This window comes from Rhamphochromis sp. 'chilingali' (assembly GCF_963969265.1).
Source record: "Rhamphochromis sp. 'chilingali' genome assembly, chromosome: 5".
NCBI lineage: Eukaryota > Metazoa > Chordata > Actinopteri > Cichliformes > Cichlidae > Rhamphochromis > Rhamphochromis sp. 'chilingali'.
This window is the reverse complement of record NC_137932.1, coordinates 3,054,680-3,081,403: the sequence shown is the minus strand read 5'-3', so window position 1 is coordinate 3,081,403 and position 26,724 is coordinate 3,054,680. Positions and strand designations below refer to the sequence as shown.

General features: G+C 40.6%; 1 protein-coding gene across 1 annotated transcript; it reads right to left on the bottom strand.

Moving 5' to 3' along the window:
* Window positions 1-837: 837 nt before the first annotated feature.
* Window positions 838-19,514, bottom strand: sptlc2b (serine palmitoyltransferase, long chain base subunit 2b). The gene is made up of 12 exons (XM_080882125.1): window positions 19,244-19,514; window positions 15,273-15,467; window positions 14,876-15,030; window positions 12,243-12,391; window positions 11,700-11,824; window positions 10,276-10,369; window positions 9,578-9,683; window positions 8,106-8,325; window positions 7,615-7,741; window positions 4,555-4,690; window positions 4,261-4,390; window positions 838-3,147 (listed from the first exon to the last, which is right to left on the bottom strand). Exons 1-12 carry the CDS (start codon window positions 19,385-19,387, stop codon window positions 3,034-3,036), a joined length of 1,695 nt encoding a protein of 564 aa, XP_080738251.1. The 5' UTR covers window positions 19,388-19,514; the 3' UTR covers window positions 838-3,033.
* Between the last annotated feature and the right edge of the window lie 7,210 nt (window positions 19,515-26,724).

The following is a 26,724-nucleotide window of genomic DNA, read 5'->3' as shown; positions in this document are numbered from 1 at the left end:
TGGGCACTGAGGTACATGGTAAGGTTTAGTTTGCGTTGCAGACGGCAAGCCACAAGGCGGACATGCTCTCACGTGTTACTGGGAAAAGTTAGAGATTATCTTCAATCTCGAATACCAGTGGCTTAGGGGAGGAGTGTCAAATATAAGGCCCGGCAATAATTGTTTTTTTTGTATTTTCATAAATGTTACAGCTTATCCTCCTGATAAAGACACACACATTAATACTACAATGATGAAGTAACAGATAAGCAATTAAATGATACCATAGAAATGTCTAGTTTTACTGTGTCCACGGTAAAATAAACAAAAATAGGAAATTTCCCAGGAAATTAACAAAAACTTTCTTTATAATTACAGGACAGTCTGGGCAGTGAGGTCACAGACTTCTCTGTAATTTTACACATTTCTTACAAATTTAAGCCCAAAGTGACAGATTTATTTCATTTACTACATCTTTATATAGGTAAACTGAGATGTAGAAACTGCACTTTTTGTCCTAATAATGAGATATCTCAGAGATAAAATGTGAAGTTAGACATCTTTATGCTGACAAAGGGTATTCTTACTTGTCCTCCTTACTTAAGATCAAAGCATGACCCTCGAATGTAAGATGAGCTTGACAACACTGTTAAGTGAATTATTCAGCTTTAGCTCTGTGAAATTTTTTAATCAATTTAAATTTGTGTCACTGCTTTAAAAGTAGGTTAAAGGGCAGCCAATGACTGGACTGTAAGGAATGCTGACTTGTAAGGCAAGAAGCCTTTGTAACGTATTCTTCGTGAGCTGTGCCTGCAGTCTGCGTGTGTGTGGTAAATAAACACAACGTCTTTCTAGAAGTTGATACAAAGAAAGTGATTTAATCTTTGCAGCACCGTTTCCAACAGCACGGTCAACAAACATCATGGCTTTATAAACTCCTTTAAGTGGTTTATCTCCAACCCAAATACGATTCCAAAAGGCAAAAGCAACAGATAAGTTTCCACTGGTCACTGCAAGCAAGTTTACAGGTATTGTAAGCAGCTGTGCATTTGAATCATTTCTGCAGACATTAAACCTGCAGTTTCAGTGAGGGGAAACCAGGCTGAGAAAAACAGCCGTGTTGCTGTTTGCAATTACATTTTTTTTTTTTTTTTGCCTCCATGGACAGAAATGTGAAGACTTAACATACTGCACGGCCCTGCAGGAAACTGAGTTTTATGTCAGGGTGCATACAGATCATAATGAAGTGTTCCACATTTTATTGCTTGTTAACAGCAAATGCATCACCGATCTGTTAGTCAAACTATTTTTTTTGTGTGAACACAGTACTGGAATGATACAGACCAAAAAAAAAAAAAAAAAAAAAAAAAAAAAAAGTGACTAATGTATGATGGATGTACAGTTTAAAAGACCAGCAAATAGCAGTCACGCTGTGCTGAAATGCCCAAAACATTAAACACACACACACACACACACACACACACACGTCTCTAAACTTGTGTTTCATCGAGTGTTTGCGGGAATTGGCCAGACGCTGGCCAGGTTTCTTACTGGCTACACTGACACTGCAGCTCAAATCAATAAAGTGATGGAACATAAACACACAAAAACAACACACACTCAGATGAACAATGTTTGACAGTGGCTTGTAAAGCCACATGTTTGGGGTGACCTTACACAGTAATGTCGGACCAAAACAGAAAGTCAAAAAAACAAATGTGACACAAAAAGCAGGTTGATATGGAATGTCATTCCAGAGGATGATAACATCTGGTGAATGATAAAGTGGGGGAAGGGAAAAACCAAAAAGAAAACCCCAATGACATTTGGACTATAACCAAACAAACCTTACAGGTTTTCAGTGACTACGTCATCTGGACACAAAACGCCCGTCAGTAGTGCTGCACTGAAGTTAAGACATGTAGTCAAGTTGAAACACACTTTCCACTCAGATAATGGTTTCCACAAATAAAAAAATAAAAGAGATCGCTAACGATCGACAAACACATGTTAAATAAATAAAGTTGTCTGTATATCAGATGAGCCCTACATCGTCATGCATACAGCGTGCTCAGATTGGCGATTCTCATGAAAGCGCTTGAGTGAGAACGATTTCAGCAGGTGAGAAAGCAACAAACAAGATAGAAATCACATGTAGCTCATTAGCTTATAGAAATGTTAAAGACACAAGGCTCAAGTTTTTGAGTGCAGGTGTAAACCGTAAATAAAGCTGAAAAATATTTCTAGAAAATATGCAGTTAAAAAAAAATCCTTTGTCTTCCTCTCTGGAATTCTTTCCCTGTTAAATGTTTTAATTTTGAATATCTGCTTTGCATTTTAACAGGAAGGCTAGAAAACATATCTATACATATACTTAGAACCTTTGGTTGGGTAAAAGAACCCAATAATCTCTCTGTTCAAGTAAAAGTGATTAGGATTAAAACAACAAAAGCAGATAAATACATATAGTATACACATGCTTATTCCCGTGAAATAATGCATCTCTCGCTGAGGTTTGGGATGCTACCCCAAGGCAGTATTACCAACATTGTGATAAATAATATTTACATATATGATCGTTTCCTATCGACTTCATCATAGCACGAGCTATGATCAGATTTCAAGAGTGCAAGAGCAGGAAGTCATGGCAGAGCTTCTTCTACCTTGCTCTGAGTTATTTGAATTACAAAGAAACACCACGCTGCTGCTGTTATTGCACAAATAAGATACACATTCAATGTGCGCACAAGAATAAGACTTTATGTTAGACAGATGCAGTCGCAATAAGTTAGGACAAACTGGAAGGCTCTGAATGGACTTTGTAACAACGGACACGGACGCATGTGGCTGATTTTGGTCGCGGTGAAGCTGTTGGGACTTTGGCTTTGAGTCCACTGGAGTTTGATGTGAACAAATATGGATAGCATGAATGCAGACACTGGCTCAGACAAAAATACGTGGGGGCATAAGACTGATATCAGACGAGAAACGCTAAGAGAGGGGCCAGTGAGTTAGGAAAACACGCTCTGTGTGACAAGAAGAGGACGACGAGGCTCAGTCCTGAAGAAGACTCTCCTCGGACATCCACCCAAGCGAGGGAAGAGCCTGCTCACGTCTTGAGTATTTCAGCTGCAGGAGGTCGCCCACTTCACTGATGGCTTCCAATGCCTGACAAAGCAACAGGAAGAATGCAGTTAATCTCGATCCAAAATACAAGAAGAAAGCCACACAGTAAAAAAACAAAACAAAAAGACGGTACACATGCCAAAACTTAAGGGATTCAGCCAGACTGATAAGACTGGCTTTGATTTCTAACACGTCAGAGTGTTGAAGGAGGCGAGGAGTCCAAAAGCAGAGGTGAACAGAAGGCTCCCTGTATAAACCACAACTGAACACTTCTTTCCACCAGAGACTGTATCAGTGTTGCAACACACTGCAGGGCACCTGGAAACAATTTACCTTCCTCCTGACCTTTTTTCTGATTCCACGCTTTGCCTGGCTTTTCCAAAGACGGAAAAAACGGCTCCTAGAAGCTCTGCTACAAAGGCAGGCCTGATGCCGTTTAAACGGACTATTACAAATGGTGTTGACAAGCTTCCCAGTAAGATGAATGAAGTGTCTTTGGAGAGACAGAGCAGCTCAAATAAAAGTCTCTGCCTGAGTCACGCTGTAATCTTTAGAGACAGCTTGGCCCTTCTAGGTTCCTTCGAAATAAAAGGACATATTGGAAGCATTTATTATTCGACAGGCACGCTCACACATACATGGACTCGAACGCAAGGCACAAAAAGCTGTCAGTCAGCGGTCAGGCAGGCAGTTGATTAAAAGTGCAGGAATCCATGATCACCCACAGTGGATCAAAACAAACTCTTAAATCACATTGAGGATAAAATTAAGTCTTCAGCAATCAAATAGTCTATCCTGTAACAACAACTCTTGAACTGGCTTCAGTGGTGAAGGAGACCACTTAGAAGAGATCAGATGTGCCCCTCTCTTTACGTCTTTGATGATATTTAAGAACTTATTGGAAGCTGCAGATCAGAAGTGGCACTTTTGCAAAGCTCTGGTTTTAGGTCGTGCTTTACAAAGCAACATTGCAAACTGTTTTTAAAAGAGTGAACAATATTTTCAACTCAGTTTTGCACCAATTCTGCTTCCATGCGCACACAGATACGATTAACTTTTAGAGTAAAAACAGCCCATGCTGCAAGTATGAGTAAGGGGGGGGGGGAAAGAAGATAAAAGTAAACTTTTGTGTTTCATGTTAGAAATGGGACTTACTGTATCGAGCATCTCTCTGGTGTGAGCGGCTGATACACAGAAGCGTGCTCTGGATTCGATGATGGGCGTCGCGGGAAAGCCGACGACCACTGTACCGATGTTCCTCTTCAGCATCTCCCGACCGAAGGCGCTGATAAGCAAAGGAAACTTAGACAAAGGGCAGTGTGCTGCTATTCATACGATGGATCTACGATTAATGTTCTCATTAAGTAAAAGGTTATATTAAAAACAGAGCATATGCTCTTGTGCAGCTATACCCCCAAAAAATCTAAACAAACAAAATAAAAAACACACCCGATTTTGGCCGGCATGTAGAGCATCAGCGGTACAACGGGGGAGTCATCGTTGCCATAGATGATAAAGCCCATTTCGTGCAGTCTTCTGCGGAAGAAGGTGGTGTTCTGTGAAAGCTGTCGGAGGCGATCAGCACCTGGAAAAGGTAGACAGAGATCCAACTGGGCTTCAGAAGAGTTATTCACAATTTTGAGTCAATCTTTTGAGTCAGTTTACTCTTTACTCCCTGAGATTTCTTCCTCTTGAAGAAGTATCAACTGATTCTTCGCATTTTTGTCAAATTAAATATTATAATCTCTATTAAGTTAACTTTTTTGCAATTGGAGACCTCAAGTATTCACCAAGTAACATCTCCCGGCCTTGATTAAAGCCCCTCCACATCAATGGTGCAACCACACAGGTGTTTTCACTAAATCTGCCTGATAAGCCCTCTTCAGTACAAATTGTTCCTGATTGGCATCCCCCCACCCCTCACTCCCCATTGCACCTGTCAGAACAGGAAAACTTACACTTTTATGGCACTTTATTAGTACATGAACTTCAGTGATCTCACGCATTCCAGACAACCTGAGCAGACGTCTAATCAGCCAGAGTGAAAGCACCTGTGAGGGTGTGCTGCTCCTTTAAACCACACCGTTCTGGTTACTGGTGCTTGTAAGCTTCGTAAAATTTCATTATCTGCTCTTTTTCTGCAGCCAAGTGAAGAAAGCAGTGTGTACTTTACAGAGACCCCTCCCACCACCACTCATGACGTCTTTATTCCTCAATTTAGCTCGCTTTTGAGCACAACTGATCCAGAGTGAAATACGCAGTTGTGGTTCTAACAGCAAAACCATGTTAACAAAAACAAACAAACAAAAAAAGTACAAAACTCTCAAGAGGGCCACATTGTTTCCAGCCTTCTAGTTATTTGAAGACTAGCTTTGAAGTCAAACAGAACTCTAATATTTTATGGTCAAGAGGTCAACATCAATCATGTGTCAACCTGATACATGTTGTGGATTCACTCACTGAGTCTGTCTGAGCCTCCAGAGATAGCATCGTAACCCAACAAATAACCATATGGCACAAAGCGCCTGCCTGGCTGTGCTCAAAAATGGAGCAGAAACAGCAGCTTCAGAGCACTAAGAGACACAACAAAGTCTGACATTACACTTAACCACATGCTTCTTTTCCAGTCAGGGGATCCAAAGGTATCCACAGAAGAGTGGAAGATTCTTAAACCTCCTTATATACGGATGAAAGCTTTGTCTACATACATTTGATTAATATAAGCTTACAGGCTTTCAGCAACAACAACAGTTTCGCAGGCGGCTCAAATGTCACTCGTGACTTTGTGTCAGCGCCTGGATCTTCAAAGGGTTTCATTTCGAGGGCTGACGGGGCTGCAACCAATCAAACTGTAATAGTTACTGCTGCAATGCTGCAAGGTCAGCTGGTCTGGCCTACTCCTCTCAGACTAACTTACAGGAAAAGCTGATGACACTGTAGAAAGACAGTAACAAAAGTTAACACCAGATGTTTATTCCTATGCCTAATGAGTTTCATTTCATCTTATATCAGCATGTTTTGGAACTCCAAGTCAGTCAAGCCCTGTGAAGAGTAAAGGGGTCCCACCCTGCAAGAAAACAAGACCCTATCATCTATTTGTGTGTGTGTAGGAGAGTCCAGCAGAGTTTGATCTGCACAGACCTCTGGTCGCGAGCACCATGCTGCTTTGTACCCACAGCGTGAAGGAGCACAAACATATACAAAGAAACACACATCTGAAAGCCATAAAGGGGGAGAGGGGAGGGGCAGAATAAAGCCTTCCATCAGCCTGGACTGAACTGGACAAAAGAAAGGAACCGTTAACAACCAAATGGAAGAGCCACAATCACACAAAGTTCAGAGCCTGACCAACATATGTTGGTTTGCCAAATGTTCTCAGCTAACTTCAGACCAACACAGATATATTGCTATCAGTGTATATGTTGTCAAATATGCAACTGGGCTTGGGAAGAGTTCATTTAGAATCAACGTTGTAGGTGAGCTTATTATTAACTCAACATGTTGCAGCAGATAGCCACCCTCCTCGAGCCAAGACTTGTTCTCATTATTTTTAAAGAGAACATAATGCAGAAAAAAGTGCCTGTAGTAATCTGGTCTCATCACATGCTTTGTCCAGCAGAGCGTGCTCCAATCTCAATGTTTATAACACGTAGTACCATGGACAACTAATCTATATGTGTCTGATACTTTAAAATAAATAAATAAATAAATACTGCATTTCTCAGTCCCTGATAAAATTCTGAGCCTAAAACTCCATCATCAGTAAGCCAACAGTTTTTAAACATATTTAGAAATCAGAATCAGAAGTGTCTTGTACTAAACTTTGCACCCCATGCTGCAGTCACACGTGACACTGTCAGATTGTTTCTTATATAATATGGGCATGTACCTGTGCAGCATTTACAGCACACCCAGAAAGCTGTAACACACACACGCACTTTGATAAAGTGGCCTGACACACCTTTATGTATAGGTAAATATTTACCAGTTAGCTAATAACACTGGCTTTTATCTCTTAGCTGTGATAAAATATAGACCGTATGAAGGAGTAGAAAAGCTGGCAAAGTTGATTAGAAATTAAATAAAAGCAATACCATAGTAACTTTGCATCCAATAACCCACCAATATGTCTGCAGAATAATATCTGAATGACTGGTCTATACTGCCATCTTGTGGTTAGGTCAAATAATAGCAGGAAAACTGACCACAAACACAAGGTTAAAATTTCAGTGATTTCTTAAGTGTTGCAACCAAAACAAAACTGCAGGGGGAAAACAAACAAAAAACCCCAAACCATACCAAAAACCATTTGTAATTAAAATTTTAAAGATTCAACTTTAATATTTGATTTGCCAGGCTAATTAACAAAACTTCTATTTGCAATTTGACCACCAAAATGTTTCTGCACAACAATAAATAAGCAGTTATCAGAAACAGTTTATGGATAAAAACACCGTCTACACTTCCCTTCCAGTATTCCAAACAGCTGTGAGCAGTTTTTCCACCTACCCAGTGTGGTCCCATCTTCTCCCATGATGATTTTCATAGAGGTGATTATCTGCTGGGCCACAGGAGGGGACATAGAGGTGGCATACATGGCGCTATGAGAGTGGCGGCGCAGATAGTCAATCAGCTCCTGACAGAATGCAATTAAAGTGAGGGGGGGGGAAAAAAGTATCACTAGGACAGTTGGGACATGATTTTTTTATTTTATTTTTAAACGTGGCATACTTGAGTTTTTCAAACTGTCGTTTCTAGCTCAAAATGAAAGCATACACTCAATCAGATCCTATCTTGTAAAACAGGAAGCTGAATTCTACTTTACCAGTAAACACTGTTGGCCAACACTGAATTAAGCAATTTAGGAGTTAGGAAACTACTCAAGCTATTGACTATGAGTAAGTGTCTCAATACTGTAATAACCATGAACCATTGCTTTGACTACTTCACATTGCACAGACTAGACTTAGCCTTCTGAAAACTGTCAGCAGTTCACTAACCTTTTTGCCTCCAATATATCCCCCAGCAGCCCCAAAGCTTTTGGTGAATGTTCCCATCATGATGTCAACATCTTTGGAATCCAGGCCAAAGTAGTCCACCACTCCCCTGCCATTAGGGCCCAGGGCGCCGATACTGTGAGCCTCGTCCAGGTACAGGTAGGCCTTGTAGCGCTTCTTCAGAGCTATGACCTCCGGCAGGCGTACGATGGACCCCTCCATACTTCAGGATTATGAAAAAAAAAAAAAGAAGAAGAAAGAAACTAAATTAAACGTCTGCAACAAACCTAAAGCCATTATTAACAAACACCCACAATCTGAACCAAAGCACCAGAAGGCTGCTGTGTAAAGCAGTTGACATTAAAAGGTACATGCCTAACACTTGCAGGGCTGTTTATGCATAGGTGAGTACAGTCTATTTTAGCAACATAAGGTTTAACTCTAGAAATCCCTGTGGAAATGAAACTCCATTAACATTGCATCAGTAAAGGGCACTGACTCTTTCAGGCAGTTGGTCTGAGAACTATATTGATCAACAGGATTGATTGTCCTTATAGTAAATCCCTTCAAAGAACAAGGAATTAGGGGTGCAACGATACACAAAATTCACGGTTCGGTTCGGTACTTTGGTGATACAAAAAAAAAAAAAATGTTCATGCCTTTTTAATTTATCATTTATTAAAATTATAAATATATATTTTAACTCAAAAGTACAGTTTTTAAATTTAATGTTGCTGAAACAACAAAATAAATCTGATCGAGGAATCACTCATCTTGGAAAAGAGAGTTTATTACAGAGAAATGTCTCTTTCCAAAATAAAAGCTATACTATACGCTTCTTCTGGGCTATATTCTCAGCAGCATATTAAACATATCAGGTCGCCATAAGGAGAATCATGTGCTAACGGCTGTCTAAATGACTCGGGTAAAGTTTGTAGCATGCATGCTTGTTGTTTTTGTCTGCTTCCACTTGTCTTTGCACCAGGATGCTGTCGGAGTAAATGTGCAGTCATATTCATTGTGTTCCCACAGACAGACAGCTGCTATGTTGCTCAAAGACCGATCAACCAGCTCACATGGACAGATATCCATGTTAGTCCCACACCACCCAAAAAAAGAAGTTGTGGTTGAAGAAGCTAACATATTAAACTACCAATCTGCTAACACCACCTATGTGTCATGATATCAGAAGTGGCTAATTGTTATCTCTTTGGGTGCAGCTGTCTGCCTTGGCTAGTGGCAGATGGTCATGTAACAACTTACACCCAACCACAGTAGTATAGTCATAAAATATTAATAATTAATTTGATTTGAAGTATTTATGAGGTTGAAATGACTAAGTATACATTACCAGCTCACACAGCATATAATCTATGCTAATTCGTTAAGGCAGTACATTATTTCGTTTAGGCAAGTGTAATGCTTTAGAATAGTATTTTATCGTGCTGAAAAACCACAAAAACTGCTGTCTGCACCTGTAGATGCCCTCCACCACAATAAGAATTTTCTTCCAGGGTCGGTGGGTTCTCGGCTGCCCGTGCACGATGGCATCTCTCAGTAGCTTCTCAAGGCTTTGCATGTCTACAACACAAAGGAGTTTGTGAATAAATGTTTGTTTTAGGTTACTCGTTAAATCACTGACAGTAAGAAAAGCCAAGTAATGAAAAGACAAGCAAATTTAAGGATTAACATTTTCCCAACAGAAATATGAGACCTGTGTTAAATGGATGAACAACTTTGTCAATATTTCATGATCACAGAGCATTTTCTCAGAAGCCACACAGCTTGGTTCCTGCCTGCTGACTACACGTCATGATCTCAGGTGTGTGTGTGTGTCATGTTTTTATCCTGAGCCGAAAAATAACCACACCCTATAATGTGTTATTTAGCACTGGAAACAATACAGTCAATGTATAACTGCAGACGTGAGTAAGCAAGTGTCCAAAAAAATAGTTTGGATTTTATAAAAGCAGCATGCTGAAATGTACGCACACACCCACGCTGAATGTCTTTGCTATCCTTTTGACTTAACGGGAATTATTGTTAATTGTTGCATAGAGTTGAAAGATCCATTCTAATCCTTTGTCTCCAGTGTAATGTCAAGCTTTGGGTGTAACGCAAAATACAGCTCAACTGCTTGCAGGTCAGAGGTTTAAAACTGGAAGTCACTCACTGTTGTGTTTGAAGACCCGAATCGTGGAGCCCGACAGACGAGCACCCAGCACCAGCGACGTATGATTCAGCTCATCGCTCAGGATGAGGCAACCCTACAACCGCAAACAGAAATGAATTTTTCAAATGAAAGCGACAAAGTTTACACATTTTCACGTAACTTTAGCAGCTCACCAAGTAGCCAGAACAGCAGAACGCCATCATTTCTCCAGAAATGTATATAGCTCAGAATTTAAAGAACTATCTTCGCTCATCCTTGTTTAGGGATGGATCTATTGTTATTTAGGTTACACTTAAGGTAAGCCTTTAGTACAAGAGGCAAATATTACAAGAAGAAGAAGTCGCGTAACTGACACACTATGCCTGCCAATGTGAATTTTTATTACATTGAAGAGTGAATTAAATATGACAGATAAAAAATGGATCGATAATTGTTAAGTTCATACAGATTGAAAGCAAAAAAGACATCATTAAAAGCAATACCAACCCGTTTAAAAAACAAACAAACCGAAAACAGATAACATAGCAAAATGGCAGCCTGCCCAGCTCTTAAAATCAACACGCCCAAACGGTCAAATAAAAGTTCCTCTAGCCAATGAAAACCCGAGTTCGTTACAACATCACACTATGAGGACAAGGATGTGAGCTAGTAGAAACGTGACAACCACAGTTAAGAATTTATTAATGTTTATGACCAGAGCAGTCTGATTAAATGTCAGTCTCGATGTTGTTCCCTTTCCCACGTTTGTCATTAATGGTCATAAAGACGTATGCTCTGACTCACAAGGTGCAGTGACACGCGCCTATCAGCACAGGTTTCTACCTCCCCACCAGCTACAGAAGAAAAGCATCACGGCTGGAACAACAGGAATTCCAACACTCAGATGTTTTGAAAACTTTCCCAGAAACTAACGGGTTTTAGAACAACCTGAACTCTACAAGCGTGGCTATCCATCTGAAAAAAATACCCTGTTTTTGTTTGTTGTTGTTTTTTTTTTTTTTAATCCTGTCCCCTCTGGCAGCCTCTGCAATCTGAATTATGATCTGAATGCATGATTGTGCCAAACACATTTTGGTTTTCCCACCAACACAACACCCCAGGCCCCACACCCAGAGACCCCGATTAAACCTGTTTGACCAGGATGTATTATGAATGGAGTGATTTTTTTCCAACTGTTTTGGCAAGGCCTTTGTAAAGTATTTAGTTTTACATTTATAAGTGACATTGGGCAGTAGCTCTGTGGGAGGGCAGGATCTTCGCCTGGTATCCAGTAAGTATCCCATTTTCACTTTATACAGGAAGAGGTGGGTTTCCTCAGCAGAAATTGCTGTTACCAACACTCACAAAGGGCTCAACGTGATAACATACGTACAGACTCAGATGAATACATTTGAGTGACAATGGAAGTGAATGAAATTCCTCACCTTCCCCATGAGAGCAGGAATATTCATGGAATTGGTTGCAAAACCCATGCCAAAGGCCATGGCTGACTCAACTCCCAGAAACCTGGCAACCAATTGCTCCATTTCCTCGTGGATGTCCAAGTTTCCTGAAAAATCACAGCAGCTCTTCAGGTTCCTCTAATATTTAAATTACAGACTTTTCTCTAAGTCACGCTGCCTTTTCTATCATATCGGTGAAGTCAGTCCATTTCCCTTAAGCTACACCCCCCCCCAAAAAAAAGTAAAGAAAAAAAGAGAAAAAGAGAGCAGCATACTAGGTGCTGAACTGTAAAAGGATTTGAATTTCAAAGCTCCCATCACAGATTATTATTTCAGCACTTGAGCTGTGGCTACTGATGCATCCTGAAAGTGAAAACAAATGTGGAGCAGCGGTTTAAGTGGAAGTGGAGAGTCTGGGCAATTCCACTTTTACTCATAGTGGAAAAAAGCATCCTTGAAGGATGACGAATCACAAGAAGGATTTCACAGACCAAATGTCAACATTCAAAAGATTTCACCCCTTACCCATCTCACAGCGAGTGCTGACAACTCCCACTCCATACATTTTGGTGACCTCGAGAGCAGCATCGGCACAAGCTCCGGTGTTCTCAGCGAAGCCGAGGTAGTTGTATGAGCCCATGTTGATAACGTCCTTCACCACTTTGCCTGTATGCCTGACGGGAAGAGACAGAAAATTGGGTTTTAAAAAAAGTTGTTTCTTTAACCTTGTTTGCTCATTTTGCAATGCAAATCTTTTTTAGTGTTTACATTTCAGCTTCCAATGTTATCATGCGCATTGGAACAATAAACTTATGTTATCAATAGAATTTGGCAGGTATGCTGCATTTTTTAAAACAATAGATACTAATCAGAGAAATATTTTTAAAGAATGATAGTCTTTAAAATAAGCAGAGCAGTTTATTGACAGCTACTGAACTAAATTCAGTAGCTGTCAATAAACTTTTCAACTCTTTAATTACAGATCACTTAACATTATAAAGACCCTACTGTACCCTATTGTAGGTAGCATGTGCTAGCTCGTGCTACCTACAATAGGGAGAAATAACAACATCCCCTTTAACAGAAAGAAACTTAGAGCAGAGCCGGACTTTATGAACAAAAGTATTGGGCCACACCTGTTTTCAGCCCTACTGCCAAATGCCGTACACACCTGGCTTTGCAGTCTGCCTTCACAAACTTTTGTGATATAATCAGTCATTCTAAAGAGCTCACTGAATTCCAGCATGGCACTGTGACAGGATGCCACCTTTGCAACAAGTCAGTTCATGAAAGTTTTCCCTCCCAGACATTTCATGAGCAGCTGTAAGTGGCATTATTGCAAAATGGAAGCATTTAGGAACCACAACAACTCAGCTACAAAGCAGTGGACCTTTTAAAGTTACGGTGGATCGTAGGTAGAGCTCGGCGATAGAACGATAACGATATGTATTGCGAAATAACTTTTCTATCGAGGAAACGTTAAACTATTGCGATAGGCCTCATCTCTCTTGTCCTCTTTAAAAAAAAAAAAAAAAAAAAAAAAGGAACAACAGCCAATCCAAATTAAGTAGCGCAGAGCCGAACCAATCACAGCCGCAGCGTCACGTGACTTGTTACGTGCCGCACATGTGTATTTGTTTGGGAAGCAGCCAGCGGTAATGGAGGAAATGACTGACTAGAGAAAAATCAACCGAGCGTGACCGAAGGTTACCGAAGAGAAAACAGATGATGGTTCCAATGCCGGAGAGATTGTCGAACGGAAGAGCCATAGAAGTTCCGTAGTGTGGAGGTATTTCGGCTATTTCAAGTCTGACAAAAACAGAGCAGCGCCCACTGTAAATTGTGCTGAAAGCAAGTCTGGAAATACAATAAACCAGTGCATGCTCAATCTCTGACTGGAAGCGCTAATTCGTCATTCGGCTTTTGTCAGACTAAAGTAACTGTTAAAACTGTTTGAAAAGCTCAGCTATACAACAAGGAGAGATTGAGAATTTCCTTTTAGTTCTCAGTTTATTTGATATTGACAAAAGTTAGTCAATTTTGTCTGTTCTTCTGTAAAACAAACTAAGATTTATTTTTAGAATTAATATTTTGTTTCTAAGTGGAATTGACAATTTAGTCTGTTTCGTTTGTTCTATTTTGAAACTTAAACGCTTTAGCGGCTGCCTTTTGTGTAGTTTGCAATATTTGCCTTTATTTATCTGAAAAAGTCTCATGTTCCTTAAGTACATCTACCCTGTTGAACTTATTATGGGAAATAAATATTTAAATCAAAAGAAGCTGCTGATTATTTCACATTTTACTTGTGAGCAACGGCACATTTAAATCTTACAAATATAGTTATTTGGCTTATATTGTGATAGATATCGTTATCGCCTGAAATGAAAAGAACATATCGTGATATGAAAAAATCTTATATCGCCCAGCTCTAATCGTAGGTAAAAGTCGCCAAAGCTCTGCAGACTCATTAACTACAGAATTCCAAACCTCCTCTGGCATTAACATCAGCACAAAAACTGTATGCCGAGAGATTCCTGGCAGAACAGGAATCTGTTTGTATTTAAAGTTTTACAGAAGTAAGCTGCTCTTTTAGGGCACTGAGCTAAAGCACTCTGAACGCCCTTGAAGTAAACACAGAAATAAAAATGATCAACTCACTCATCTAATTTGGTTCGTCATTATCGTCTAATCATATTTTCCTAAATAGTACCTCTGGAAATCTACAGGTGTAAGGGAAATACATTTGAGGCTTTAAAGGACCGACTGCCAGTTTGCTTTGGGATGTCAGCATGTTCAGGGATGATTTCTCTTTCATACTTTACTGTAATGAGTTGTGTAGGGTGTATCTTAGGACATCATGTGACAGAAAGCAGTGGTTTCAACATAACCACGTGAATCATGCCTTGCATCACTCACTATCAGAAACACAAGGTCAGTAAACTGTGAGTGTAAATCAGTGACACAGAAATACACACCTCAGAGAGACTACGTCACTCTCATTATCAGAACTGCAAGGTCAGTGACTTAAAGTGCATGTTAATGGAACAGACACACACACCTCTCAGGGGAGTAATGACCTTCGTGTGAAACACCTCTATTCAAAATAAACACATGGAGACAAAGAACCACAAAAACAACACAAAAAACAAGCGACTTACTCAAACGTCCAGTTGTAGTCGTGAGTTACTCTCTCTACCAAGTCCACCTTGGCACCAGGAACACTGCAGATAGGGCGGTTCCAGTTGTCTCGGATCCGCATGTACAAATTCCTGGTGTAAAAGTTTTCAAAATCCTGATAGAGGGGGACAAAATCCTGCAGAAAGAAAGCGAGAAAGTGCAGACGATTTCTAACATAATCTTGACAGTTTAAATTAGGAGCAATCTCTGAACCAGATGTAAAACAACATAACATGAACACCAACTCATCAAATATCCAAAATTCAAACATAAAACATGTTGCAATAAAAGTAGGACGACTAGATTATTTTGTCTTGTTTGGAATTTGTCCCCTGAATTTGTCTTGTATGTGAAAAACTTCAGTATACACTTCATTACCTTCTGCTCGTCTCTCTCACGGGCCACATGGCACTTTTCAATGTCCCAGTGTCTAAGGAAGTCTCTGAGGTAGCCAAAGATGGTGAGGATACCGTAGCCCATGTAGGTGAGCACAGCAACCCATAGAGGAGTCTCCTCGAAGGATTCCACAAATGGTTTCTTGTACAAGCTGTAATTATGGGGGACATTTTGGTTCTGGAAGTCAACAAAAAACAAAACAAAAGGTTAGAATCTCAATTGCAATTAACAAGTGAAATTTAAACATCTTTGTGCAGATTCAACCAGCCAATCTGAGTGTGAGATATAGATTTAAGACCATTTCCGCATCTCGCCAGATCTGTTCGCTTACTACTACTATACAAGAACTCCAAAACACAGCGGTCACTCCGGTTTAAGCTGGAGTTTGAGTTTGTCTTGCAAAGACTGTCAGAAAGCTAAAAGTTACACAATAAGCACATATATTCGTGGACACTGAGGCATTCCTGTGTCACTGCAGCCCCCCCCAGCCCATTCCCTCTAGGGCTCTGAGTCACTGAGCTTTATGAATAGTTATATTGATCTTGGATTGTGAGGTGATATAAATGTGGTCATAGATTGGTGGAGCAGCACAACATTGAAAAAAATAATAATAAAAAAGCTTGGGTATTTGATTTTTTTGGTAACAGTAAACCGATGAGGGCAGTTACTCATTACATTGCTCTGCCCTGCAGCTTAGCAGCCATATCGCATATGACCAGTCATGCCTCTCCGAGAAACACCTTTGAGCTTATGACCAGGAGAGAAGCGTGCATGTGTGTGCACAGGGTGTGTAACTAAACCCAACCACACAGGTAAAGGTTCACTGAAACAGCACTGAGAGAATAGCACTCGGGCAGCCATGTTTTCTGAAAGCAGTGAGCACAAAACAGTCCTGTTCAAGTGCACTGTTCAAACAGACTGTTGCATACCGATGGCAGCCAACAAGACTAGATGTAGTTTGCCTGGCTTCAGATTTACTCTGTTTAAAAATAAAATAAAAACTACACCAGAGGTCCCATTTGTTTATAGACGAGCATCACTGAAACTGCACCCAGAGAAACAGCCAAAAAACAACCCTTTATGTTTGCTCTTTCTCATGCTTCCTCTGCAGTTCAGCAGATCATATTACACTGTATACATAATAAGAGCAGCTCTTGGTGTACGGTTCACATCAGACACAACAAATTATGTCTAATTGTCAGCTGAAAGGATCTTTCACTCTGCAAGCTCAAATCCTTCTTCCAACCATTTTTTGATAAACTTGTCATACGTGATTATTGATCCGTCATTGAAATCCAGTCTTTACTGTAAAATGTGTTAAATACTGCACTCGATCAACAGGGAACACTCATTTCAACTAGCTGACTGAAGGAAACAGTTTAAAAAACAAAACAGTGCTGCTAAAAGAGAGAAATTATTAACAGCCCTATTCCTCCATTAAACACAGGTCTCACCAGGAAGCAACAACAAATTCAAGGCCTTATCAACAGCAAGCAGAGTGCCCAATCAAAGCAGGCACAGGAGAACGCTTTTTCACCATTTACAGCAATTCCAGTTTAAGTGTAAATACCATGTATAACAATGACCAAGGCCAATCACCCAGTTTGACATTGCCAAATAAAATTAAAGAGGTCCTAATGTGCGCATTTCTAGCTCCAGGTTTCTTTTTTTTGGGACTCCATTAGCTTTTACTTTTTGCCTTAAACCAGCTCATTACAGGCCCCGCCCTCATAAACTGAAGGTTTGAGGAGCAGGTGGGTAGGGCAGCAGTCAGCCTCGTGTCCCTAAGATGACCATATTCGCTACCAGTGACTCACACAGAGGCAAGAGTAGGAAAAAGAAACTTCTAAACTGATCTTTTGGTTCACAGCCTTTACCGCCACATACATTCATTTCATTATTTGCAACTTTGACGATGTTAAAACGAGCGTCTATATATATCTTTAAGGATTAAGCTGTTAATATAGCCACAAAATCTGGATCTAGTAATGTAAATGCATTAGTGTTGAAATCAGCATTCTGAATGCTGTTGGATTAATGCTGTCTCCCTTCTGTGTTCAATTTAAACAAGCTAAAAACAACAAGCACAAGGCAGACCTCCACTACCACAAAAAAAAAAAAACAAAAAAAAAAAACACTTTCAAAAAGAGTTCTTTTCTTTTCTTTTTGTGGGTTTCATTCCTGCCTTGGGAATGAAAGGGAAGGACCCCACCCTTCACAGCCTGAAGACATTCCTCTCCTGCTCAAGTGTCATGTGAAAGTAGTGGTGTCCTTCTCTCCCAGGATACTGATAGGTTTCTGTGGTAATAACTCCGCAGGACCTCAGTCGTCTCATACTGGGGTCAGCGCAAACAAAGGCCTGTCTGATTTCACCTGGAACAGGTGCAATATACATACAAGAGGTGAAAAACAACAGAGTGTAAAGTTACAGAAAAAAGTCTCCACTGCAGTCAGGCCTGATCAGGTGGCATGCTCCCCTTGACAGCATAAGTATATGTAGCCTATACAGCGCAGTAAAACCCAATACAAGGTAGAATCACAGTAGTGACTTTCTAGATTGGAATATGTTAAAGAGAAATGCTTATTTAAAAATAAAAAGTACGTACAAGTTAATTTTGACTTAAACAGCTAGCTTGAGGTTTATAGTATTAGGCCTAAAAGTGTAGACTGTATGAGATCACCAGAGAATGCATTTCCTGAAGAAACTGCAGTGTGAATGCTGATAGCTGAATGTTTTGAGCTGAAATGTAATGTCATATTGAATGAGCTGAAATAGGCCGAATCATTCACCTGAAGGCTAAAATGTAGAACAGTTAAGAGCTAAAGTTCACACAGAAGTAGTTTCAAAATTGGAAAGTAGCTGAACATCTTTAAAATTGAGATGAGAAAAAGCTGACCAATACCAAAAGAAATTTAGAATCACAAAACATCTGAATGAATATTGAAAGTTCATATTCTTTAAATCACTGAAATGTGGGGAGAATCCACTACAGACACACAACAGTGTGTTCGTTATGCTCCTGCTGTCATAAATGTGGCCACAGGAGCAATTTAAAAAGTGGAGTCTTTCCTGCTGTTGAGACAAACTAACTAAAAATACAACACAGTATGTCTCTATGGGTTGGTTAGAAGTTACTCCCTTCACTTGCATCCACAGTTTAAAAAGGTTACATGTGTTAGTTTTGAAAGATGCATTGTTGATAACTGTAGACCAAACTCTGTGGACACAGCAGCAGTTGAAAGAGAAGATTTTAAGGTGCATCTTTTGATCTATGCCACTCTGGCATTTGGCTTTTCTCACTGTAATTGCCAACATTCCATAGACACCCATTATAAACTCTGAAACGGGTGAAAAAAAAGCATTAAACTCAAACTTTGAACACCACAGACACCATTCAAACTTTGTGTCTGTAGGTCAACGTATGTGGAAGTAGTTAGAGATGAAAGATGAGTAAGTTGAAAGAAGATTTGAACAGTCTCCCCCACTGAAATACATTATAAATATTTGTTGAATAAAGTTGAATAATTTGAAAATATAAAAGTTAGAAATGAGGGAAAATACCAGCAGTAATGTCCAAAAGAAGAGGAATCTAACGGTGGTTTACAGTTTTTTTCTATGCTGAATGGCGCTGAAGGAGAAAGCGTAAAACAAACGTACGGAATATGAAATAATAACAATAATAATAAAGACGTGAACCAACTGCCCAGACTTCAGTCTTGGCTAATTTCATTGACATGGCAGCTAACTCGTGAGGTCACAGTCATATGGCAGCTACTCACACTCACATGCCTGCTGTGGAAACACACTCCCTCACAGGAGTATGTGGCCACAGTACAAACAGAAGTAATACAAACGAACGGCTCACAGGCTAACACTAACAGGATTAATTCAAACTATGCTGAAGAGCTGTTTGTATATGAATGTGCCCTAGCAGTTGACGGTTGGGCCTTACCTTGTCTCTGGGGCGGCGATACTTCTGTGGCTGTTCAAACAGAGAGTGATCCTTCACGAAGCCATTTTTACTGGCCTTTTTACCATTCGAGGTCCGGTGACAAATGTCCCCGTTTAGCAGCTTACTCGTAGCACTTTCCGTCATCTTCGTCGACCGGCTAAACCTATAAATTTCCCGGTTTGACGTAGCTTAACTTGGGTAACGTTATCGTGAAGTATGAGCTGAAGAAGAAGACGCTATTCAACGCCCACTATGAACCATGAAGACACGAGACTGCCGGAAATCCCCGCCCCTCAATGGTGTTATTGGCCAATGCGGTTACTCCAGGACAAAGATCGTCTATTTAAGTCAAAAAATATTGTTCCTATCGTTTAAACAAAACAATGAACGATAAAATACACACACACACACACACACACACACACACACACACACACACACACACACACACACACACACACACACATATATATGGTGGTGGTGTGTGTGTGTGTGTGAGAAATAGAGAGACAGAGAGAGAGAAGAGAGAAACGACTGTCACTGCTTATATACATTTCCTGCTATGTCTTACGTAACAGCTGCTGTTCAAATAACAAGAAAAGTGATGATAACTAATTTGGGGTCTTGGATTCATTGCAATTAGCACTTGTCACGATTCTCCCAATTTTTAGGCAAACAATTTGCCATTAAGCTCAGGAAACATAATCTGCAAATTTCGTGGCGGGATTTAACAACGTGATGACATTGCGTTTTATTAGGAACAGTGTGAGAGCTCTTACTCTACTCCTCCCTCCCTCTCTGCTAGGCCCACCCTCTCGTTAGCGTTGGACGTCCTAAAGCCCGGGCCTTGGAAATAACCCAGAATAACCTTCGCTTGGGCGTCAACTGAACACCTTTTTCCGCAGACGTTTTTATGTGCTGAGAAGATACAAAACAATGCGTCACTGTGTATACTGTGCAATAAATTAATTCCACTATTAACGCCTTAATTACGTATTACTTCATGGGAGAAACACTGCCATGGACCATATTTGAAGTACACAGGCAGGGAAGAGATCTCTGTTGTGAAAGCGTGCAGCAACAATGGCATTTCCTGGACACACAGCCAGGGTTTTGTGGTGGACCTCCTTGTTGTACTTCCTGTTCTTTTCCTGTTTGGTACATGTCTAGTGGGGAAACGTGCCTGGCTGTCAGCACACAGTGCTGGATAATATGTGACTGTTTGTACAATCCTCCTGCTGTAAAGCAGCATTACGCTCCTTTCTGGGTCCATCATTTGCATGTATTTGTTTGGTTGCTGGAGGAATATTTCATGTGAACAGGGCTGTTCAGACTCTTTAAAAACCCATTCCCACTTTTAGCCTCCTAGATGGCACTGTTGTGCTATGGAAAGGTTGAGCCCCATCTGTTCCCGTACCTGCAGTCAGAGGTTATATGCTGGTGCTGTCGGTCAAATATAGTTCAGAGTTAAGCGGCATCGGCGTGTTGCTTCGGTGTCACATCCGCAATTAAGACACTGATGATAAAATCTGATGATTTAATTCTCTAATCAATGGTCAGCCCTCCTCTCAAGGTGGTAACCTTGTTTGTGGATTAATGCAACATCAGCCTGGTCAGCTCTTACCACTGTGCACAAATGCAGTTAAGCACCCATCCATTCCAAACCTGATAAAGGTGATAAGGATCCAGCTTTAATAGGATCAGAGGCAGGGTTAAAAGGTACAGGGACGTGCTCTCATGGATGCAGATAGTGCAAGGAGCTTTTACGTTGATGGTATTCGTTCTGATGAGACTGTGGAAACCATACTAACGTAAAATGAGCAAGCAGTTTGTTTGTTCTTGGTATGACCTCTGTCTTCTCGTAATTATTAGCTTTATCCCTTAAACAGATCTGATGCATTGGATAGTCATTACACTGTTATTTGTTAATAATACAAATTCTATGTTATGTTACGCGTTATGATAACTGTGGAACAGATTCATCTCTGAGATATAACCTTAACAGTATCACAGACCTTTTTGTTTTTCAGCTGCTACTATCGCACGTCCAAGGGTTCCCAACTAAAGCAAGTGAGGCAGCAGTCCCAGGTACTGAGCTCCAAGAGCTGAAAAGATATTAAAAATTGACCTCCATTCCTGCCAGGGGTGCCAGATCTGTAGTTTTCCTAGAAGAGTGGGTTAAATAGGGTAGAATTAAAATGTATACCCTTCTCTTCTTCTTTCAGCTCGTCTTGTTAGGTGGATCATCTGCCTCACTATCTGCATGTCCTCCTTCATTGCATCCATGAACTTTCTCTATGGTCTTTCTATTTTCCTCCTGCCTGGCAGCTCCTCTTCTGCACATGTCCAAAACACCTCAGTCTCGACTCTTTAACTTTGTCTCCAGCTCACTCCCAGTGAAACTCTTAGCACCTTCCAATCTGTATACTCAAATCCTAACAAACTCCTAATTAAAGTTGCCAACTCTACTGGTATTGGGCTTTTTCTTTTAGTTTTCGATTTATTTTGGCTAGTTGTGATTGGCTGTTAGACTGACTTGTTGGCAAATGAATGCTGAAGAGGCCTGATTTTGTATATCTTCCGTAATTTGGATGACCATGACTTCATTTTTTGACTTTGTATCTTACTTAATATAATGATTAACTGGTCAATGAAACAAACAAGTTGTTCGTCTGATGTTAACATTTCAACATCTGCAGCCCGCTTTAAAATAATATGGTCTGTTATGGGAACTGATCAAAGGGATTTTTTTCATCCTCTCCCCATCTCTGGTTAGACATGAGGATCTATTGTCTATAAAATATTTGAATCTAAATGCAACATGAGAGTAATTATGCCTGGGAGCATATGTACCTCAAGCCTCCTCTTTCAAGCAAACATCAACTTTCCAGCCAACTGATATTCAGCTTTAGCCTAGTCATGCTACCTGTTGGTGTTTTTTCAAAATTTGCCCAACAACAGCTTCATCCTCATCATGAAAACGGAAAATTATCCTTGCAATTTATTCGTATTCAAAAGGAGAACACTGCACATAGCAACTCTTTCCCTGGGCACCTGGCTGATTGGATACCTGCAGCGACTCAGACATACTATGAATGCAAAAACTCTTTACAGATATTGATTCTTTCACTGATCCGCGGTGCTATAAAACCTATGTGCCTGCTCTTGCATCATAATCCAAATACCTTATTATCATAATCTACCCAGCGTGATGCCCCAAGAAAACTTCCCTGATGAGAAAAACATCACAATTACAATATCTCCATTGACAAGGTCATATGTCCCCGCCAACGTTCTTACAGTGTAATTCAAACAGGGCATTATTTCCCATTTACCGAAGATGCATTCCTGCTCTCTGCTGCAATTTCCCCGCTTTGATGTAATCTAATGAAATCATCAGGAGAATCAATCTCTCCTCCTATTCCCACGACAGCCTATTAAGACCCAGCACTAGAGGAAGTCTAGGCAAGCAGCCATTTTTAACTTCGGCGGTGTCTAAACGCAGGGCGATAACAAATGATGAAATCAAACTGGTGCACAAGTAAGAATATAAATGAGTATAAACGAGGGTGCTCGTCGCTAGGAATTACGCTCCGCTTCGCAGAGAATTTGCAAGTCATATCCCAATCAATGATCCATCCCGGCGCTCACTAATAATTCCTGTAATCAATGCTTCCAACAATCGTGTAGGGACAAAGTGTTAATTAGAGCACTGCTTGTGACACTGTAAACGGCTAAAGGGAGAATAGTCAGTATGGGCGTAGCATGGAGGAGGATTAGGTGATACTCATATGAGCAATATTACTCCACCATCGTCATTCCTTGTTGCTTGTTTTATAAATGAAGACATCAGCTGCCGTGGTTATAATCCATCAGGGAGCGGAGCAGTCCATCCCATATGGGCGAGAAATTAGAAAAATCTTGTGGCCCTCTTCTGAGTTTTCTTATCAAGTTACGTATACATCAAGCAACCACACAATATAAGACAACTTTTTAATATTGTAGGCAATGGGAAAGGAAAAAAATCTATACGCGCACCTCCACAATGTTGGATGGATCCTGTCGCCACTGTGCAGCAGCTAGGCTGCTTTCTGACTGACACCACCATTAGAGATGGTTACACCTGTCTGAAACCTCGCCTCTATCACAGATTATCAGCAGAGAGAGCCACTGAGAAGAGGACAGAGCCTCCTCCATGGAGTCAGGTAAGGCAGGCGGGACAGACAGATTGACAGGTGGACTATTTTCCAGAGAGCAGTAGACTCTGTCCAGCTCTACACCGCTTGCATAATGAGGAGTGACTTCTGGCGTGAATGTGCGCAGATGAGGAACTAATGATAAGAACGTGATTGAGGGGCACAGAGGTTGCTCAGGTGTGTGCTGCTGTTAGTGCTGAGTGTCAGTTTGACATATTCAATTTCCAGACTGTGCGGCTTTGTAAACTGCACTAACCCTATAAATATCTCAGTATGTGTTTGAGTGAAAAACCATATCAGGCCCAAAGGGGAATATTTCAAGATTACAATATAAAATAAACATTGTAAGTAGAAGACTGCTGGAACATAATGTAGGTCATGTTTTTTATGCTAAATGTTCAGTGCATAAATAGATATTTTTTTCTGCCAGTTAAAGACGGTATGAATATTTCATATATTACAATCAGCATTAATTCTTTGACTTTTTTAATGGCACAGAAATAAGATGTAAACACAGCCCTGACACATTTTAAACTGACCAAGTTAATTAATAAGTAAGCAGCAGACAAGGGACAACACCTTAATTTGCAGTCAAATGTTCCCTTATATTTACTAGCGAGGTGCTAATTTGATCTTCCAGGCTACATCCAAAACAATGAGCTAAAAGAGGATAAAAAGGGTCTGCAAAGCTATGGTGGAATCATGGGAAGGCAACAGCAACTCAAATCCCTCATTACAACCAAGATATGCAGAACAGCTTCTCTGAATGCATAACTTGTCAAACCCTGAAGAAGATGGGCTTCAGCAGCAGAAGACCACACCAGGTGTGTTCTAAGCCTTTCTGCTTAGAACACGAAAGTGAGGATGCAATTCACACAGACTCACAAAAACGGGACAAATAGACGTTTGGAAGAACATTGAGTCTTGATTGGTGCTGATACATTCAGATGATTGGATCGGAATTTGATGTAAACAAAATGAACCAGTGAATCCATCCTGCCTTTTATCACCAGTTCAGGATGGTTGTGTTGTTGTAATGCTGTTTGTAGAATTTCTTGGCATTTTTTTTGCCTCCTGAGTGCAAGCTGAGCATTGTTTAAACACCACAGCCCACTGAACATGTACTTCTCTTTACGACCACATCATACCGATCTTCTGATAGACGGTTGGAGCACAATCATGTGTAATGTCATGAAACTCAGATCATCTCAGACTGTTTTTTTCCACAGTCTGCAAATCCCAATCCAATAGATCTCAACAAATATGCATTATCATCATCTGCTATCATGTCAATGTGGACTAAAATCTCTGTTATGAATGGAGGGAGTTCTGAAGGCAAAATGTGGTGGTCAAGTGAAAGTATATTTTCTAGATTATTGCTGCTGTAAATCAAATTTACATTTCTTGCACAGTGCCTACGTAAATAAAGAAAAATCCATCTCTGAGCCCATAGAGAGAGTAGGGATTTTTGACCTTTTGTCCTACAGAGCAGATAAGTCATGCCAGTTTCATGGCAGAGAGGGAATGGATCCAGTGTTTTCCGTGGATGCAGGGGTGTTTCTCTGACAAAATGAAAAGGTTGCCTTCAATACTGGAAGAGACACAGAGGGAGACAAGATCTCTCTCCGGCCACTGTTTTCGACAGGTCATCAGCAGCAGGCTAGAACATTTATCACCAAACTTATTGCTTTGCTGCCACCAACAGGAGGAAGGGGTGGGGTCGGGGGGGGGGGGGGGGGGGGGGGGGGGGAGGAAATCACAAAAGGAATCACAAAATAAACTAAGCTATCCTCCTTCAAGTCCAGCAAGTGGAAAGATGTGCCGCAACAACTCAATATTGTTTATTATTTCTGGGTTTGTTTCCTTGTGGAGCACAGATAAGGAGCTATCCATCACGGTCCCGGCTGGTGACCTGAGGATTCCATTATGTCCCGACACAATATGTTCACGGTTTACATTGAGCAGCACACAAAGGCAATGCCAAGGAACCAATTTCCTCTTACCTTCATGAATAAAGAATCTCATTCATCTTCCTCTGTGCACATCCATAAAGGCAGACAAGAGTGGAGAGGAGGCCCATTATCAAGCTGTCCTCAGTGCTTCCACAGTGGTCTAAGCACAAATGCGGCTGAAGGGAAACACAACTTTCCTGTTGTTTTGAGATAGGAAAGTTTAAATTGTGTTGACTTTTGAGATTTTTTACAACATTTTTTTTTTTTACCTTCTTTCTTTTTGTGCCTCCACAACCACACGTGAGAGTCGTGCGTGACTACACTTGTGATTCAGTTACCCTCAGCTGGTGTCTGTCATATTGATTTCTTCACACTGACACTCATATCAAGCCTTCACAATAAACCCCCGCTGTCCCTAAAGTACCTCTCACACTGTTGAGTTTCTATCCCTCCATTCAACATTTATTCATATACAGCTTGTTCCCCTTTCATGTCATTGTTCCAGATAATATAACATGTTCGAGACAATAGAGTGATCCTAAAAATGATGCCTCACGCAGAAATGAAAAATCAGGACAGCTCTCAATATTACAATATCTGAGCCCTCTCCTACCACTGACTCGTGTTTTTTTTATTATTCAGCTCATTTCCTCAAGAGCAGAGGGGAGACTGTGACAAACCACCTGCTTTCCCCCACACTGGTGAAGAATTAGATGACTTTGGAGCATGTCGGGTTCTTTCTTCGCAAGTATAGGTCAGTGTTAAATCACATCAGAGCCACATTGCTGAAACTGAGCGAGAGTTTAATGTGTTCGCGCCTGGTTTCTCAGTCCGTAGACGAGTTTGGGTCTTTCACAGCTTTTTCCTCTGGTCCGACGGGAGGTGAGAACTGTATCAGCACAGTGAGGAGAATGAATTTTAGGCTATAGTCCATTCAACCTTTATTTTATTTTTGACTCGAATTTCTTCTGCCATATCATTACATATGTTTATACCTAGTTAGACTTATAGGAAAAATAAGGTTTTCATAGGAATCTATACGTTAAGTACACCCCATGATTCAGTAGGTTGTAGAACCATGTTCGTTACGATGTTCGTTACGATGTTCGTTACGATGAACCACTTGTTGTTCCTAGAGTACTTAAAAGTAGAATGGGAGGCAGAGCCTTCAGTTTTCAGGCCCCTCTTCTGTGGAACCAGCTTCCAGTTTGGATTCAGGAGACAGACACTATCTCTACTTTTAAGATTAGGCTTCAAACTTTCCTTTTTGCTAAAGCATATAGTTAGGGCTGGACCAGGTGACCCTGAATCCTCCCTTAGTTATGCTGCAATA